Raw genomic sequence first — 19421 nt, forward strand, 5'->3', positions numbered from 1 at the left:
GAAAATCAGCAGTCACGGGAAATACTATTCATCTCTACTCATACTGACCTCCTGTATTAAACTGCAGAAACCCTCACTGGAACATGGAGGTATAAAGGGAGGCCTTCTATGACTGCATGCAAACTCTGGAGAGGGACTCGTGGATTCCAGACTCACATTCTCATAAGCACTGACTATCTACTGTCTAGGGAATCTCAGGCGTATCTCTGCAGGGTTTCCATGCCGACACAACCCTTTTCATCTACTGCACTGTTTCTTCTCTAGACTGTGATGGACCATGGATCTAGTCCTTTGACCAGCTCTGCAGACCTAGGTTACCCTTGGCTATCACCAGTACCAGGGATGCTACAGCCACTTCTTCAGGTCAGACTCATTTTATTTGTCTGTCAAGGAATCTGTCTGTCTGTCTGTCTGTCTGTCTATCTAACTATCTATCTATCTATCTATCTATCTATCTATCTATCTATCTATCTATCTATCATTTATCTATCTTTCTTTCTATCTATCCAAACATACATACATATAGCTATATGTCTGTCTCTCTGTCCATCCATTCATCCATCCATCCATCATTCCGTCTGTCTATCTATCATCTATCTTTTATTTATTAGGTTTTCCAAGACTGGGTTTCGCTGTGAACCCTTGCCTGTCCTGAAACTTGTTCTGTATACCAGGCTGCCCTTGAACTCACTGAAATCTGCCTGCCTCTGCCTCCTGAGTGTTGGACTTAAAAGCTGGCCAAACTCATTCTAAAACCATCCATTTAAAATGAAATCCAGGTGAGTCTTCTGTCAATCTCAGAGACAAATGAAACCTGACAGAATCAAGTTTGAAGGTGGCAGGGTGTCAGCACAGAGGACCTGGCTGAGAAGAAAGTCAGAGGGAAGAGCTTCTGACTCCTAGCGCTGAGCAAGCACCCAGGTTAGGACCCTTTTACTTGTATTCATATAAACAAGTCCTGGGTCTAAGTTGATGTCAAACACCCCTGTGTTTATTACTGGGCATGACAGGATGCTAAAGCATGTTTTGTGTTCATTAATACTCCCTCATGTGCCCATTCCTGATTTTAAGTTTCTCACTCAGAGATCTATTTCTCTGACGTTAATAATTAACCAGAAAACTAATTCACCCAAACTCTTCAACCCAGTTTATTTAAAAGTAGCTTGAAGAAGGTTGTGCCCAGGGGTTTATGCCACTTCCAGCCATGGGCCTTTGGGGAACACTTTGCTTTTTAATTTTCCTGGGCACAACTTGGGGACAGGAACAAACGTAAGTAAATGAGCCTTCTTCACTTTCCTGGGTGTCTTAGCTGCGGTGAGTGAAAAGGAGACTCGGGTTGTATCGATTCAACAATAGTTGTCTGCTCCTGACATAATGAGTGGGTAGTCTCAGCTGACCATGAGAGCCGTGGACATGTCTGGATTTGGTGAACAACACAACTGATCCCAAGGGACAGCACCTGTAACAATGACAGAGATGATTATTCATTTCCTAGTCAGCAAAAGTGCAGAGTGAAACTGAGATCATCCATTTTATTAGTAGTTATTACCTGCTTGTACTTGGTGCTTAGTTTGTGCTTCTCTTGGTCTAAGTGCAGTTGAGCCGGTGTAAGTCAAATAAGGTGATCTTATAAAACCAATCACAAACAATCATAACTTCATTTTAATAATGATGTATAAGAATATTTTATAGTGGGTCACAATGCATTTGTACTACGGAAAAAATGAAAACAACTATGTTTGTAATAGCATCTATATCGTAACCAGTTTGTCATAATTTTATTGCTGCCAGAATCCTGTCCTTGTAAACAGTGCTGCCCTGGGCAAACATCGTAGGACTGGAAGTTAACTGACTGCTACCTCACTGATCTTATTCTTTTCTGTTGTTCGTTATAAGATGAGGTTTCACCATGTTGTCTAGGCTGGACTCAGATCATATGACCACGTGAACCTCTGCCTTCTGCCCCTGCTAGCTGGTTCTAGGCCTTTGTTAATAAGCAGAGTCTGCTCAGTTCACATATGACCGGAAATCCAGACAGAAGTGACTGGCCAAAGGTCACACTGCTAGAAGAGAGGACTTTAACTGTGCTCTCCTGGTTAGCACATCAACTCCCCCTGTCTTTGTCACAAAAGCATCTGTGGAAATACAAGTGTAAAAGAAACGTGCACTGATACCATAAGCTTGCACAGGCGTCTCCTCTGAGATTTCACTGGAAGGCCATGCTCACCCCACTACCTTAGCTACCTTTGTTTCTCTGTTTTAACAGACAAGCAATTGCATCTCAGGGACATCCAGATTAAACCCCGGGACTGAACCCTCATGATTCTTGTTTAGGAGTGTTCAGAATTTTCCTGCTCCACTTCATTGGCCCATGCTGTGAAAGTCTTTCCTCTCTCCGAGACCATGAGGAAGAAAGCCATGGACAGCACAGTAGTTGATCACTTTGATTGATTCAGCATATTTTTTCATCCTCACACTAGTTAGGTTTCTGCCACTGCGACAAACTACTGGACAAGGCCATAAAAGAGGAACTAATTGTGCTCAGATGTCAGAGGTTTTAGCCCACCACCGCAGGAAGGGTGTGACAGTCAGGACAGCTCCTCTGGGCAGCTCAGGGATAGAGAGAGAATGCTTGCTCTCAAGCTCAACTCCCCCCATCCCTGAACCCCATCGCATGTGGTGATCTAAGGGACGTTGTCCTTATCCACATTCATGTGGATGGCATCCCTCAGTTAATCCTCCCTGAAGCCAGCAAAGGCACAACTGGCCAGATGTATTTACTAAGCTCTGAGGCATTTTTCATCCAAGAAAGAGAACAGTCAAGCCAACTGTCATGACACCTACTTTGTAATGGGTTCTGAGGGCAGGAGAAGATTTTCTAGAGCTTGAATTCTAGCTGAAGAAGTAGATCATGAATGAGTTAGCCTATGAAAATTAATGAGCCAATGAAGGAACGAATGAACCAATGAAGGAACGAATGGGCCAATTAAGGAGCGAATGAGCCAATGAAGTAACGAATGAGCCAATGAAGGAACGAATGGGCCAATGAAGGAGTGAGTGAGCAAATTACAGACAAATGAATATGAAGGCAGTTTTTGGAATGTGAGGAAAGCAGCAGGAGAGCACATAGACCAAAGGCCCCTGGTTATGACTATGGACAAATAAGGTCCTCGGACAATGGTGATGTGCATATAGAGCCCAAAGGAAAAGAGGAGATGCCATGCACATGTCTGCAGAGAAAACAGAAACAGCCCTAGTGATACCTTCCTTGCAAGCTCAGCGGCCTGAGCTTCTGAGAGTACAGAGAAAATACACAGGACGAAATTTCCCCACATGCACAGACTGCATTGCTGATATCCCAATACAGACCAAAGTTCATCTGAAGGGAAACTCCACAGGCAGCATTTAAAAATATGTACTTATTTGTATGGGGGTGGGGGAGGGTAGGCATGCTCATTGCACTGCAGGTGTAGGGAGGTAAAGAGCGGCACCTTTTTTGTTGTTGTTGTTTTGTTTTGTTTTTCGAGATAGGGTTTCTCTGTAACTTTGGAGCCTGTCCTGGAACTCGCTCTGTTGACCCGATAGGCTTTGCCTTCTAAGAGTCAGTCCTCTCCCTCTACTATGTGGGTTTCTGGGATCAAAGTCAGGTCATTGGTCTTGGTGCCTTTATATCTCGATTACTGCCTTTTAAGTGGACACCAAACTCTTCGATGTTTCTAGGGTTCAATTACAACCTGTTTCATGCTGGAAAAGTTAAGTTTTCCATCATAATAAATTTTGACTTTCAAAGTATCATTTTAGTTTAATTTTTTTTGAAACATGGGATTTCTCTGTGCTGCCCTGGAACTAACTCTGTAGACCAGGCTGACCTCAAACTCAGAGAAACACCTTCCTCTGCCTCCTGAGTGTTTGAATTAAAGGTATATGCTACAACCACCATGCTTAAAATATGCTTTTAAAACTAATCTTGAGTGAAAGAAAAAATATCAAATATAAGAAAACCTGCAAATTGAACAAAACTTTTCTTTTACTGTTTCAACAGCTACGTCATTGCAGCACCCAAAGTCATCCATGTCGGAGCATCTGAAAACGTTGTAATTCAAGCCCATGGCTACACTGAAGCATTTGATGTGACAATCTCTATAAGAAGTTATCCTGATAAAAATGTGACCTACTCTTCAGGTTGTGTTAATTTATCTCCAGAAAATAAATTCCAAAACTCGACACTCTTAACAGTATGTATTTAGTCTTTGTTTTTTAATGTGTTTTTGGTAAAATTTGTGCAAAGGTTGATCCTTGGTAAAATTGTCGTCGTTCCTGTTGCTCCATAGCTGTGTGGTTCTGAGATGGTAACAGGGGAGTGAGGAGTGAAACGCCAAACTCTGTGCAGAAAATTGCATTTGATTTTGAGGCAAGTGTGCCATTCCCACATCCTTAAAAATAAACTATTCTCTGTGAAAACGTTTGGAGATGAACAGGAAATATCCTGAGGTGAAATGAGAAAAGGTGGCTGCTAACTAAATGTACACACAGGCTGTTGAGTATTTGCTAAAGCTCAGTGTTCCCCAGCTGTACACAGAGTTCCCATGAAGGGGACTGCTGTCTGCCGCAGCCAGCAACTCTCTCTGAAAACACTCAAGATGTAGAAAGGGCAGACAGCTCAAATAACTGCCGTTCATTGAGACGTTTCTGTTCAGACTGGTGAGAAACGTCTTTATTTTGTGCATGTTCCCTGAGGACACGGATGGGTTTCCTAAAGACAACGTCCTGCACGTGTGTCGTGTTCTCTGACTGTATTGATCCCCTCACCCCACCTCGTCCACTCTCCCTTTTCTCGTCCTCCTCTTATGTCACGTGTGTGTGTGTACACAGTACTTGTGTCATGTATGCAGAGTGACAGAAAAGACGCAATACTTGGCTTCTGAGTCCAGCTTCTTTCACTTTCTATGGAGACCTCCCGCTGCATCCATTTCCTGGCAGTTTTGTCCTCTGTGGCTGAATAAAACTCCCGCGTGTGTATTGCATTTGCTGTGTCCACTTAGCTGCTGATGGACAAGCAGGCTGTCTCCTGTCCCCGTAGCTCGGGCGTCATGAGCAGTGCAATGATGAGGATGAAGAATGTGCAAGTCTCTCTTACCGCATTGGCTTTTATCCCTCCTGGGAGATTGCCAAGTGCTGCAGCTGGGCCAGAGGTAGCTCTGTTTTTAGGAACTCCCACACTGATTTTCCTTGTGCCTGTACCAGTTTTCATTCCCTCTAGCAATGCATGAGGTTTCCCTGCCCCTCCATCTTCCCCAGCGAGTCTGGGTTTTGTTACTGTTCTCAATGATAGCTGTTCTCCCTGCAGTGAGATGAATCCCATTGTCATTAGCGCTCTCCAGATGGTAAGGACGTCAACAGATTTCCACATGTCCTCCAGTCCTCTGTGCTTCGCTGCTATGGACTGTGTGATCGTTTCATTCGCCAATTTATTGCCTAGCTTGGTTGGAGTTTTGTTTGTTTTAGTACTTAGTTTTAAAAGTTCTTTATTCTAGAAATAATTTGTCTCAAAAAAAGCTAACATTTTATTATGATGCCAGACTATGAAGGGATTTTGGCAAAACTAATTTATTTTTATTGTTTCTACAGTGGTTTTAGTTAGTTTTGTTGTTGGGTTGTGTTTATATGACAGATTCTTACCATTCTTAGCTGGATAGACTTGAAAACAAGATCTTCCTGACTCGGTTTCTGTAGTGCTGTACTGTGTTGTTGTTGTTATTATTATTATTATTATTATTATTATTATTATTATTATTATTATTTATTGTTTTCCAGATAAGGCTTGGAAAGGAACAACCTAGAGTGGGTGAGAATGTTGCCACCTTTGTAGATACAGTGTCATTGCCAGAAATGTTGGTCTGACTCCAACAAGAAAATTTGACATACAAGATAGTAATCTTTGCCTGTAACAATATCCTAATAGATTTGGCTGCTCAAGAAGAAGCTATGTAGACCAGGCTGGACTTGAACTCACAGAGATCTGCCTTCCTCTGCCTCCTAAATGCTTGGATAAAGACATGCACCACCACAGGCTCATTATTATTCATTACAATTTCCTGTAGGACTCCTGGAACTGCAGTCAGGTGATTTGAGCTGCCACGTGGGTGCTGGGAACTGAACCTTTGTCCTCTAGAAGAACCACCAGTGTGCTTAACTCCTGAGCCATGTCTCCAGTGTCTCTTTAAAATTATGCAATGCACAAGCTCAATTTTGCAGCTAGGTGGTGGTGGCACAGGCCTTTAAACACAACACCTGGGAGGGAGAAGCAGGTGAATCTCTGCGAGGTCAAGGTCAGCCTGGTCTACAGGAAGTAGTTCCAGGACATCTCCAAAGCTACAGAGAAACCCTGTCTCAAAAGACCAAAAACCAAGCCAAATAACAAAAACCAACAAGAAGCTCGATTTTGGTCTTACAGTTTGCAGTGGTTTTTCTCTACGAGGTCAACACACTCTAGGACTTCACAATCACACTTTCACACTGTGATGTTTGTTTGTTGCTTTTCAGATTCAGGACAAACATTTGTCTGAAGGACAAAGCTCATTTTCATATGTGTATTTGGAAGTCGTGTCAAAGCATTTTTCAAAATCTGAAAAAAGGCCAATCCTCTATGACAATGGCTCTCTCTTCGTCCACACTGACAAGCCTGTGTACACGCCACAGCAGCACGGTAGAGTATCTGATGCTTCTTCCAAGGGAGAATGACATAAATATATGGAACTTTGAACATCTGAAATTGAGTGGAGATCAGTTTCTACTTAACTCAAGAAAAACTCAGATCCTAATGACTTTTATATTCTCACATAGCATTTTCACTTGTAATTTATAATGGAAATAGTAAATAAATAACATAACCAGTGATTACTTTATCTGTCCTGTCAGAGAATTTATTCCTCAAAAACAGAGAAGACATAATTGCAAATACAATTTTGGCACTGAGAAATAATTTATCTTAAGATATTCTTTGTAAAACAACCTTGGATTCAGTAGCTAGTCGCAAGGTTGGAAAAAGAACCCCTGTTTAAAGAATTAGACCTCTGGTAGAGACTAAAGTACATCACAGAGGTGCCCAAGTGCTGATTGTTCATGGCGAGTCACCTGAGAAAGTGTCTGTTACACATGGTTTCATATTTATAGTTTTCCTGTTGAGGGGAATGGCAGGAAAGACACTGTGAGTACGGAAAGTCTACATTTCCCCCCAAGAACTGCAAATAAGACATAGGAAAAGTCAACATTGCCTGCAAAACCTTCTCTCTTTCCCCTCCCACTTGTCATCTCCGGACAATTAGAGATGCATTTGTGGAAGATGTACATTGCAGGAAGAATCGGGAATGTTTTTCATTCATGGTACTCTGGGGGACAGATTGACAGAGACAAGAGGGACTGTCATGTTTTCTTTTGGTGTTTACTTTGTGCACAGTAGAGACCTTCTAATTTTGGTGGATGCTGGTGATGCCAATGGTGACGTGAGTGGGTCTGTATGATAATCAACACATTCAGCAGGGCCACCTGTGATATTGGCTTACAAAGGAAAGACCTAGACAGGGTCAGGATGTTGTCCCCAGCTCAGACAGAGAGTCATTGCCAGAACTGTTGATCTCACTTTAACAAGACGACTTCTTATATGAGATAGTAGTCTCTGCCTAAAAGAACAACCTAAAGTTCTTAACCTATTGATGTATTTAATGTGAAGACACTTGAAGGATTATTAGCTTAAGCATCTTTGAATAAAGGCTTAGTCTCCAAGGCTTCCTAGGATAAAAGACCTAAGAATATGTTCCAGAGTCCTTCAGTTCTGCACAGCCTGTGCCCCACTCTCTTTCCCAGGTCCCTTCTCTGCTATGTCCCCTCAGCTGTGAACTCAAGTTAATTGCTTTTCCTGCTATTTCTCATGCACATGATGGTGGATGCAGTGTTACCTCTGCATAGTACGTTTTATCTTTTTCTTTGACTCAGTACCTCCTGCTGGTAGTATCCGGATACACGGATCCCTTCAGGAACCTACAACTATAGCTCGGCCTGCCACCCCCAGAACATTTCCTCTCTCTCCTCCTCTGTCAGTGCTAGGGATAAGTCCAGGGCCTCCTACATCCCAGGCAAGTGCTCCAGCACTTAGGAACATCCCCGGTCCTCTCTTTTGTTCTCTCAAAACCCAAGTGCTTGTGCTCTGCAGCACCTGCAGCTCTGTGCTCCTGGGAACCTACATGACTGTGTTTCTCCTCTCCTAGAGCATCAGACGGTATGATTATCAGACTTGGGCACCACTCTTACATCATTGTCTAGCACAAAGCAGGCATTGCAATTAAGTCGTGGCTTCAATACGCAGATTTTATTGATCAAGCCTCTGATACACTAAGATTAATATTCTAAATTAAGTAAAAACTAGGTTAGAAACTATCCAAGTAATAGTCACTGGAATCATAATGATAATGTAAACATTTGTTACTTTTTTTTCTTCTGAGTCATCTGGAGACTCTATCTTGTTTGTACCTGTGAGTGTCATTGGGAGGTGACACAAATCTTCCTGTTTTATTAGTGAGGTTTAGAGGTTAAGATAACTCAGAACATGAAGAGGAAGCACTGAGACAAGACCACAATTTTGAACTTCAAAACCTGTGATCATAGACTTTTCCACAGGCTGCTGACAGCTCCGTCTTGACACCTGGACAGAGCAGGCAGGTTTGTCATAGAGGGAGAATATGAGGAGGGGACAGCACTGAAGGGAGGAGAGCACAGGATGTGGGCGACCTGCTCATCATACAGGCTTTACCTTGTTACCTTGTAAACAGGATTTCCTGGGACATCGCCATGGAATTGCACACGGCTGTTGTAATTAGGATCAGCGGGCGGCTTCCCGCTGCCCGGCTAGCTTTTTCCAATATAATTACATGGAAACTGTATTCATTTAAACACTGTCTGGCCCATTAGTTCTAGCCTCTTATTGGCTAATTCTCACATCTTGATTAACCCATTTTTAATAATCTGTGTAATACCACAAGACTGTGGCTTACCGGCAAGATTCTAACCTACATCTGTCTCGGGCTGGAGAATCATGGCGTCTGCCTGCCTCTGCTTTCTTTCTCCCACAACTATGTTCTGTCTTCCCTGCCTACCTATGTTCTGACCTATCAGGCCAAGCAGTTTTCTTTATTAATTAACCAATGAAAGCAGCAGATAGATAGAAGAACTTCCTATATCAATGAGCCAAGAGTTGAAATGCTGTTGGGCTTAGGGCACTATTTCTGTTTTAGTGTGGGGACCATGACTTGACTATGACATGAGTTGAAAACCCTCAAAGAATGGAAATGTGTCACTGTGCCCCTGCAGAGTCAATAGCTCTACCTGTATGCTCAGCTCAAAAGCAGACAGTGCAGCTTAGCAACCACATTTCTGAGCTCTGGTAGGCACCCTGCTCCTCCAGACCTTTAGGTCCTTCTGCCTTCTGTACATTGTGCTCCCTGATCTCAGGTCTGGGGCTGTGTTTTAGTTGTTCCCTTTGGTGCTGGGCACCCATGGTCACGCACTCTCTGTATTTGGAGCTGTTGTGAATATTTATAGAGGACACACAACCCCCATGGGGGAGATTTTAAAGGCCTGCTACATGCAAGAAGAGCTATAGACAGTCAGTGGTTGCTCAGAGAGTGAGGTTGGTTTTTCCCAGGGGGGAGCCCCCACAGCTGATCCAATCCTGAGCAGTCCACCCTAAGTACATGCACATAGGAACAACACTAAATAAACATGTGTGTATGTGTGTGTGTGTGTGTGTAAATGTAACAACAGTAGGCATGCAATTATCTACTAATGCATGTAATTTCAAAAAAAATAAAGACTTTCAGTTAAAAGATATTGAGCACAAAAAAAGAAAACAAAGACAAGGAAGATATTTTAAGGGATTAGATTCAAATTTATAAAGATTAATATCTACAATAACAGAGAAGAAAATACAGGAAATATTGCACTAATATTTTTCTGTGAACCACTTTTTTTGTTGTTGAGAAAATAGGGTTTGTCTGTGTAACAACCATATCTGTCCTGGAAATCACATGGTGGTAGATCAAGTTGACCTTGAACTCATGGAGATCCTCAGTCCTCTGACTCTCAAGTTCTGGAATTGAATGTATTTGCCACTGCCTGTCTCTGTGTACCTACTTCCAAAGTGAATGAAATAAGAAGAAATTAAGCAGGAATCAGCTGTGAGACACACAGCATTTAAAGAATAGAGTCTCACAGCGCTTGGTGGTGCGTGTCCATGATACCAGAACCCGGGAGGCTGATGAAAGTAGGTTGTAAATCACAGGCTAGCCTGGGCTATTAGCAAAGAAACAGAGACATGTTTCCAGACAGAGTGCTTGCCTGGGATGTGCAAGGACCAGCAGTTCTGCAATGTCGCCTCTGTTCTTTTAATGAGGAGAGAACAATCACAGGACCTGGGCAATAGAAACAACAAAACCACACGATCACAGCACATCACAGGAAGAGCTAGCTTGGAGCCTTGCTACTTTTCATAAGCAGGAGAGTTTATGCTATCTGAACCAAACACCCGTTTGCCCTTCAACCCTCCAGCCCTAATGTAAGGCAGTATTGTATGTTTTCATACAATCTACAGCAGAGCTCACCCTTTTGTTATGATGAAATTCCCAATAAATGGAGGTCTAAGTACAGAAATAACTAATTTTATGCTATTCACATGCTTCCAGGAAGTTGAACATAAATATTTTCATAAGTTAACTTTCCTGTTCACTATAAGTAAACCTTGAGGACTTATGTTAAAATGAAAGAATCCTTAGCAATATTTATGTTTTCCAACAAACTTCTTTTAAATGTGAGTTTTTATCTCAGGACTATATTTAGTTTTTAACAAGATTAATCTCATTGGAAATGTTTTTAAAATATATTATTAATCATTGACAATGTCATTCACTGTATCTTAAATCATTTTCACCCTGATGATGTTTGTTTCAAAAATTAGAACAGTCCTTGCTCAACAAGGTTTTTGACGATATCACTTCTTCTGCAGTAAAGGTTGGTGTTCTTTCGCTGGGAGATGACTTGGAGCCAATTACACGGGAAACTGTCTTAACTTTCATAGTAAGTATGTGCTTAGTCCCGTGACGCTTCCCTCACAGACGGATGCACCAGGCAGGGCTGTTTCCGTGCGAGAGCTTTCTTGTCATATGAACAAACTCTTCCTGAGTGCTTGCCTTTCTGCTTCTCCATCCAGAGTTGAAGCAGGGCAGCTCCTCCCTGCGCAGTGTCATCTCCTTAACAACCCTGGCCTCCAGTCCTGTGGCCAAGATAAATCTCTAGTCTTCCAAAATTACCTGGTCACGGGTATTACTTTGTAATAAGGGAAAATGACCTAAGGCGGGCGCGTTTCCTCATTTCTCTAAAGGACTCTGAAGGATCAGAAGTTGACCAGATACAAGGAAACAATCTTACTGGAGCTGTGTCTTTTCCTGACTTCCAGATTCCTGCTAAACCCAAGTATGTAAAAATGTTTGTTAGTAAGCTATTTTCTGGAAAAAAAAAAACCACCTGGAACTTTGGTTGTGGGGCAGAGCAAAGGTTGAGTGAGCTATCTTCTCTGACCAAGGACAGCACACATGTCGCTATGCGAAGCCTTCCAAAGGATGGTAGAAGTTAGGCCCACTTCTCAGCAAAACAGAAATGAATCCCAGATACCAGAGCACTGCCCAGCATACCAGGAGTCTCAGATTTCCAACACACTGCAGAAATAGGATCATTTACACGTTGGTACTGCCAGCCAATTCACGAGATAGTAAAACTTTGTTTCAGTAAATAAATACACAGATACACAGAAAGAGAGAGAGAGAGAAAAAGTTGCCAAAATTTCCAGCCCATTCTTTTTATAGAGAGAGCAATCAATTTAGAAGAGAAAACAATCTTCAATTTTTTTTTAACCTTATCACACTAAAAGAGTGTCCATCTCTGGGAGAGGGCGTTAGGTTATGGTCTATTCAGAGAGCACTTATGCCTAGCAGGTGCAGATATTTAGTCAAAGTGTGTGTGTGTGTGTGTGTGTGTGTGTGTGTGTGAGAGAGAGAGAGAGAGAGAGAGAGAGAGAGAGAGAGATCAGGAAAATTTGTTTTATTTTGGTTCATATGCAAGGATTGAATACCATGCTCATGCATAGTTTTATAAAATACATGTTTAATGAGCACTGCTTGTGTGTGAAACTCACAATAAGAGAGCAAGCTGCAAATAGCAGTAAAGTGCCCAAGGTCCCTGCTCTCAAGGAGCATAGAGCAGGATGTCTCTGCCAAGGTCAGCTATACTGTACTGTACTATACTATACTAGAAAAGAACAGTTATACTCTTCTATACTACAGTATACTATACCATACCATACTATACAATACTATACTGTTGTACTACACTATCCTGTATTATACTATACTGTTCTATAGTATATTGTACTATTCTATACTATATAATACTGTACTATATTATTCTATACTAGAGTGTACTTTACTATTCTGTACTAGTCCATAATATACTGTACTATGCTGTACTATTCTATACTATACTGTACTATACTACACTCCACTGTACGGTACTATATTATTGTGTATTATACTATACTGTACTCCACTATTCTATACTATACTGTACTAAAATATAATGTACTATACTACACTGTACTATACTATTCTATACTATACTATAATGTACTATATTTTACTGTACTATTCTATTCTGTACTATACTGTACTATACTATGCTATACTATACTGTTCTATACTATACTACACTGTACCATACTGTTCTATACTACACTGTACTACACTATACATTGCTACCGCAGACATTTCCAGTAGAAATAATTGAGAGTCACTTGTCCTGCATCCTCTCTAAGGAAAACTGTATTTAGCTCATTTTGAAACATTTTCTGAAAATCGTAGACTGAAGTTGGGAGGCTGAAATAATCGGGATGATTTAAAATTATACAATTTCTTATAATGCCATAGGCTCCCTAGCGCAGAATCGAGTCTGCTATCTTATGATTCTGATTTCCCAGATGTCACCTCGTGCCAGCTGTCCACGACAGATCACTGGAATCCATCATGACTCCACTCTCTGTCTTAGCAGCTTGGCGTCTGTTGTCCTCGATGCACAGAACACGTTCTCCTTTATAGTTCTCTTCTTTGGGACAGGGGAACATGACACTTTGTACAAATGCCATCCCTGGGTACGATGTAGTGTCCACTTCACTCTCCTCCTCCTTGTCCTGTGTATTTTCTTTTCTTCTCCATGTCTTATTCATTGTTTATCACCCCCTCCCCATGTGAGACCCCAGGCTAATTAAGATCAAGGCCCTTGTCCATAGTGTTCATTGTAGCTCAGCAGTTCAGCATCCTCGGTCCTCGGGTAAATACCTGGTGAGCAAGGGCAGTAGTCCTGACAACCGTGCTATGTCCTCCATTGACCACATCCCCTATCTGAATGGTAGATACGGTTTTTCTCTTTCCCCAGTGAGATGCAGTAACTCATGTGAATCAAACCTGCTCAGAAAATGTGTGAGAATCTGAACTGGTGTGGATTGTTTGCTATAAAGTCTGTGGTTCTTCTGTCTTCATCTTTTTTAAATCTCAGTGTAGTGCTCACTAATTTCTTTGTTTCTTTCGTTTTGAATATTGGCCTTTGGTCTTTCAAACAGAGTTTCTCTGTGTAGCCCTGTCTGTCCTCACTCTGTAGACAGGCTCAGCTTGAACTCAGAGATCCACCTCCCAAGTCCTGGAATTAAAGGCATGAGCGACCACTGCCCAACTTTACTCAAATTTTTGGATGAAGGTTGTTGGAAAGGTTGTTTTATTCTTTAAAACAAGCCACTCTTTGTTTCCAAATACAATTTTGCTTAGATGAGGTGTGATTTACATTACTGGCATGCCATCTTTCCAGACACATTATTATCAATTTTTATACTATATTGTGAATTTAACATAAATTCCTGGATTAATTAAATTCTGAAATTGTCATCAGTTGTCCAAACAAAATTATGATATTTAATTAAGCAAAATATGTAGGAAAAGAATATGATATTAAAAAACTAATTGTTAAACAATTTATTTTATTTTTGAAATGTTCAGTTATGTATATTTATCTTTGAAATAACTTTCCTCCAAACTTTTACTTAGGGTATGTGTGTGAGTGTGTGTATATGTGTGTGTGTCACACACACACACTTATTCTTACTTCTTCCCAACAGAAATTACTAGAGTTTCTCTTGATAAATTAAAACTCTTTGCTGCCCTCCATGATTTCAAACATCTGGCTTCCACAGATACGGGAGATGGACGATTCAGGCTAAATATAGAGAAGACGCTTCCACCAACGGAACAACACACTTTGACGTCAAAGAACACGGTAATCTTCAATCTAAGACTCATTTATAAAACGTTAGTTTCTTCCCAGGAATTCTCTTCAGTAATGTAGCTGATGCAAACTGCTCCCAGGTTGAGATGAGACCCTGGGCCAGGGTGGTGGGAAGTCCTGGTTGGGTATGAGGCTAGAGAGTCTGCTTTTAGTGGTTGTTCAAGGGCCATGATGATGTGGAGGAGAATACTGTCATGGGACTGTTTTAGAAAGATTTTATGTCTTCCACACCCCCTTCTATCACGCAGATAAAGCCTACAAAATAAGTCTCACGCCAATAAGTGATCGGCAACACGAACTGAAAATCGAAGGTACTCTAACGCTTTGGTGGCTGTTCAGGAGTCTGAGGTCAGCTTGCCTGTTAGTCCCGAGAAAGCCAGCCAGCCCTTGTGGATTTGTGTTCTTCATAACAGAGGTGGTACAATCTCCCAGGGAGTCTGACTAATGGAGGATCTTTCTAGGCTTACGATTTTGGGGAAAAAAAAATAAACAATTTGCAACGAGTCAGATACTTAAGTCAAGAAACTATTAAGTTGACGAGGGTATTACGGGTGATATTGCAGGGACAAGACCCATTTTTAAGTAATATAGCAACAGTATGACATCGACCACTCTTCCCTCACTCCATCCTCCCCGCCCCCATAGATGAAGCCCAAGGCGTGAGTCCCCGGTCAACAAATTTCCTGGGATGGAAAATAAGAAAAGAAGGTAATTCACAAGTTGTATAGCACTGCGGTTACTACATTCAAGACCAGAGAGCAGAAGACACGGGGTTTGCCTAATTGCAATGCAGCGGGCAGGGGGAAAAAAAGATCCTTGTGGAGGTTCAGTTCACCCCTTAAATGATCCTTCATGCAAACTCTGGATTTCATTGGCCAGATCCTTACCCCCGAACAAAGCAGTTCCTTTTATTTCCACGCCTAAGACTTTGTAAAATGTTTGTTTTCCCCGAGTATCTGGTGCGGGAGTCCTTTGACGGTAGAGAATTTTCGCTTGAGATCCTTGATAGTAAGGACACATGTATCAACATCGTTTCAGCTTCTACATACAATCATCCAGTGGTAAAGAAGTGTTGTTATGATGGAGCCAGACCTAGTGCCTATGAAACCTGTGAGCAGCGAGCAGAACGTGTGAAAAAAACAGGCCCTCGCTGTGTCCAAGCCTTCATTCACTGCTGCACAATAGCAACCCAGATCAGAGCTAAAGATACCTTTAAATATTTCATTTTGGCAATACCCCCTGGTAAGTATGGTATTTACTATCGGTACCCTCACAAACCTGGGTAACTTTGTGTAAATTAACTTCTCCAAGAAAAGCAGTTTTCATGTCCTACTTACAATTAGAGTTGAAAGGCAGATACCTTGCAATGCCCAGAAGGAAACCCTGTTGTGTATTTGGGGAACTGGAAACAGGACAGCACACTCAGAGAACACTAGTCCAGAGCCAAGACTCAGTGGCACCGAAGGCCAGCTCACTATGCAGACTCAAAGGAGAGTTTGTCCCAAGTCTCACATGAGAACCTGAGATTGAGAATCTCCAGTCGGTAAAATGCAATGATTCTGTCACATTACAGTCAGCAGAAGTTGAAATCTTGTTTCAGTCTTAGCATTAGTAGATGTTTCAGATGAAGGAACTTTCTTAATGTTTCCAAAACTTCGGGGACTCCTTTTCTATATCGTCTTTAAAAATACAACAAGCAGAAAGACGCCTTCTGATTTTACTCTGAATACTTTTAATTTTTAGTTATTTCTTTTATTTGGGAGATTTTGATATAATCACATTATTTCCCCCTTTTCTTTGACCCCTGCAAAACAGCCCATAAATCCCCCTCATTCTTCCTCAAAATCATGCCCTCTTTTTTCATTAATTGTTACATTCATATGTATGTATGTGTGTGTACATATATATTCCTAAATATAACCTCCTCCGCCTGAATATTTACATGTATGCTTTTGGGAATAACCACTTGTCATTGGATGAGCAGTCAATGTGTTCTTCCCTGGGGAAGACTCTTTCTCCTGTTCCAGGCATTCCTCAAATTCTGTAGGTTTTTGTGTATGGCTGAGGCCTCATGATCTTTACCCTCACTCTGGCATGTCTATCGCTGTGCCCTTGTTCAGTTCACATTTGGGGAGCCATGTTGTGGAGACTGTCTGGTACAGCCTTTGGCATTACTAGGAGACAACGTCTCACATCAAAACCTGATCCTCTGGCTCACAACTGCCTATGACCAGATTGAACCCACTTCTAGCAGCCAAGAGCACCTACACTTGTGTGTACATACCTACACACAGACACATAACATACACATGATTGAAATAAAATAAATCTTTAACCAAGAGTGAGGTGTTCATATGAGCATTTGGAATATGGCGAATATTGCATATTTTCCATATAGCACTTTATTTTTCCTTTTTATGCAACCCTTCACATAAAGTATGATCCCAGTAACACAGGGGAGGAAACTGAGAATGGCAATTAGTGAAGCTGCGGTGTATATAATCTATACCATTATGAACACAATGGTTTATATAACCTATACCATTATGAAAAGAATGGTGTATCTAATCAATACCACTATGAACAAAATGGTGTATCTAATCTATACCATTATGAACACAATGGTGTATCTAACCTATACCATTATGAACACAATGGTGTATCTAACCTATACCATTATGAACACAATGGTGTATCTAACCTATACCATTATGAACACAATGGTGTATCTAACCAAAACCATTATGAAGAGAATGGTGTATCTAATCCATACTATTATGAACACATGGTGTATCTAATCTATACCATTATTAATACAATGGTATATCTAATCTATACCATTATGAAGACAATGGTATATCTAACCTACACCTTTATGAACACAATGCTGTATCTAATCTATACCACACTGAACGCAGTAGTGTATCTAACCTATATACCCTGAACCTGTTTTATGTTCTTTTTATGGATTGAACTGAGCAAAAATGAACTGTTATAAAGTCTTTGATAAACATTCATATAACTGAGCTGTAGTTTATACTCATAAGCCTCAGGCCATGTAGAGACACACTCACACATTTAAAATACAATTCTCTGGGTTGTTTAAGAGGAACTTTGTGGGACTGAGAAACAAGACTCCTAGTGACTAGAACATCTAATCCTTTCCCCCAGGTGAGGCTACAGCCCTTAATGGTGCTGGTGTCAAAACAGGCAAACAGGTGAGACTAGCAAATAAAGTTGGAAATAACAAGCATTTATTGGATGGCTCAGCTGTTTACCTAGATGACAGTGAATATCACCGAAGGATCGACTGTTTTTACGGAATATAAGGAGCGACCATTAGAGTCACAATAACCCCCTCTTATCACCGACTAAGTTTCAAGAGCTTCAAGGTGCTTATGGAAAACAAGGCAATGGGTCAGGTTTCAGATGCTCTTAACTTAAAGCCATGATCATCATTCAGAATACAGCATTAAATGAACATGATTTATTGTTACTGCTTCTGTAGGTGAAGCCAAATATTTGGTATTTCAGATTCCTAACGCACTTGGACACTTTCCATCTGAGTCCGTCATAGCCATACAAATTCATCTTCTCTAATTATTCTGTTGTGTTTGTATGTGTGGGTATGGATGTGTGTATGTATACTCATGTGTGATGTGTTCGTGTAGGTGTGTGCACACACACAGATGGTGTGCGACCACACATGTAGACAAAGATGTTGGGTGTCCGTCTCAATTACTCCCCACTTTATCTTTTGAGACAGGATCTCTCACTGACCCTGGAGCTCCCTGATGTGACTGGGCACCTGGACAGTGAGCTCCAGGAATGCTGTGCCCCTGCCTCTCCAGGGCTGGGAATGCAGATGTGCACTGCTGGGCCCCACGTTAGCATAGGTACTAGGAATCCAAACGCAGGTCCTTTGCTTGTACAGCAAACACTTTACCCATGGAGTGTCTCCCTGCTACTATTTTCCCTAAAGTAAAGAGGTCAATTAATAGAAATTAGGCAGTATTAGGGTCATAATAATTTCTGTGACTAATGTTTTTCACAGTGGTGCATGATTTTTTCAATTTAAGTTCAAGTTCCTTGAATCTTTTACTTAGGAAAAGAAGAGGCGATCTAACTGCATTGAATATCTAACTGTTAAACCCACAAGACGGTGCTCACGGCACCGTGGCTGCCACAACGAATGTTGACACGCTGCCCAGGGAGAGCTGAAGACTCAACAGCACTCACTGCTGTGTGCCACCGTGCTGCCCAGGTGCCCAGATGTCTGTAACCCTGTATCAATTCACCACAAATGGCCAGATGTGCCAGCAGAGCATGGGAGCCTCTAAAATGATACTGTGCCTATAAATATGTGTCAAAAGCAGAATATTTAAATCAATAAAAAATTATCACCCATGTTGAGACATTTTCAATGATGAAATTTTCCCATCTTAGCTATGGGTGCATTCCCTTGGCCAGTTTTCCATACCTGGCAATTTATTCCTTTTCTTCCCTACCTGCACTTTCATTTTCTCTGCAATTGTTTGCATCAGGATCAATTCCTTTTATGTAACTTTTATTTTAAGACAAATTCAGTTGTTTGTTTCTCATTTAATTTCTGCCTTTTGGGGACTTTAGCTGTTAGTTGTTTTAATTTGTGGATCATACTAATTTAATACATATAGCCTGGGGTCTGTAGGTCCTAGGATTTGAGGTTTGGTGGGATGCAGTACCTGTTAGAGCAAAGAGCTTGACTGACCTTGGTTTAATCCCTAGCACTAATAAATAAACTCAAGCTTATATTCTTCACCATCTTGCTGATAGCATGTTTTCTATGTGTAGTTCCCCCATGTCTGTTTTGTTGTATGTGTTTCTCAAGAATGTTCGTTATGAGTCGAGCCAACAATGAATAGCAGTGGGCAAAGGGCATAGAAGTGAACGCAATTTCTTTAGTATCAGAAAGTTATGTGGGATGAAGCCATGTATGGTAGATCACCCTT

The 19421-nt window shown here is 41.3% G+C and overlaps 1 protein-coding gene across 2 annotated transcripts; it reads left to right on the top strand.

The window, feature by feature from the left end:
• The first annotated feature begins 1129 nt into the window (after window positions 1-1129).
• LOC146890474 (complement C5-like) lies at window positions 1130-18837 on the top strand. Of its 2 annotated transcripts, XM_087899684.1 has the most exons (10): window positions 1130-1269; window positions 4043-4235; window positions 6544-6706; window positions 11054-11124; window positions 11429-11520; window positions 14339-14421; window positions 14679-14741; window positions 15076-15138; window positions 15469-15672; window positions 18537-18837. In XM_087899684.1, exons 1-10 carry the CDS (start codon window positions 1190-1192, stop codon window positions 18554-18556), a joined length of 1032 nt encoding a protein of 343 aa, XP_087755810.1. In that variant the 5' UTR covers window positions 1130-1189; the 3' UTR covers window positions 18557-18837. The 2 variants fall into 2 exon arrangements, with proteins under 2 accessions (XP_087755810.1, XP_087755811.1); XM_087899685.1 differs by lacking the exon at window positions 15076-15138.
• Window positions 18838-19421: the final 584 nt, after the last annotated feature.

This window comes from Myodes glareolus, chromosome 21 (assembly GCF_982192425.1).
Source record: "Myodes glareolus chromosome 21, mMyoGla1.1, whole genome shotgun sequence".
Classification (NCBI taxonomy): Eukaryota; Metazoa; Chordata; class Mammalia; order Rodentia; family Cricetidae; genus Myodes; species Myodes glareolus.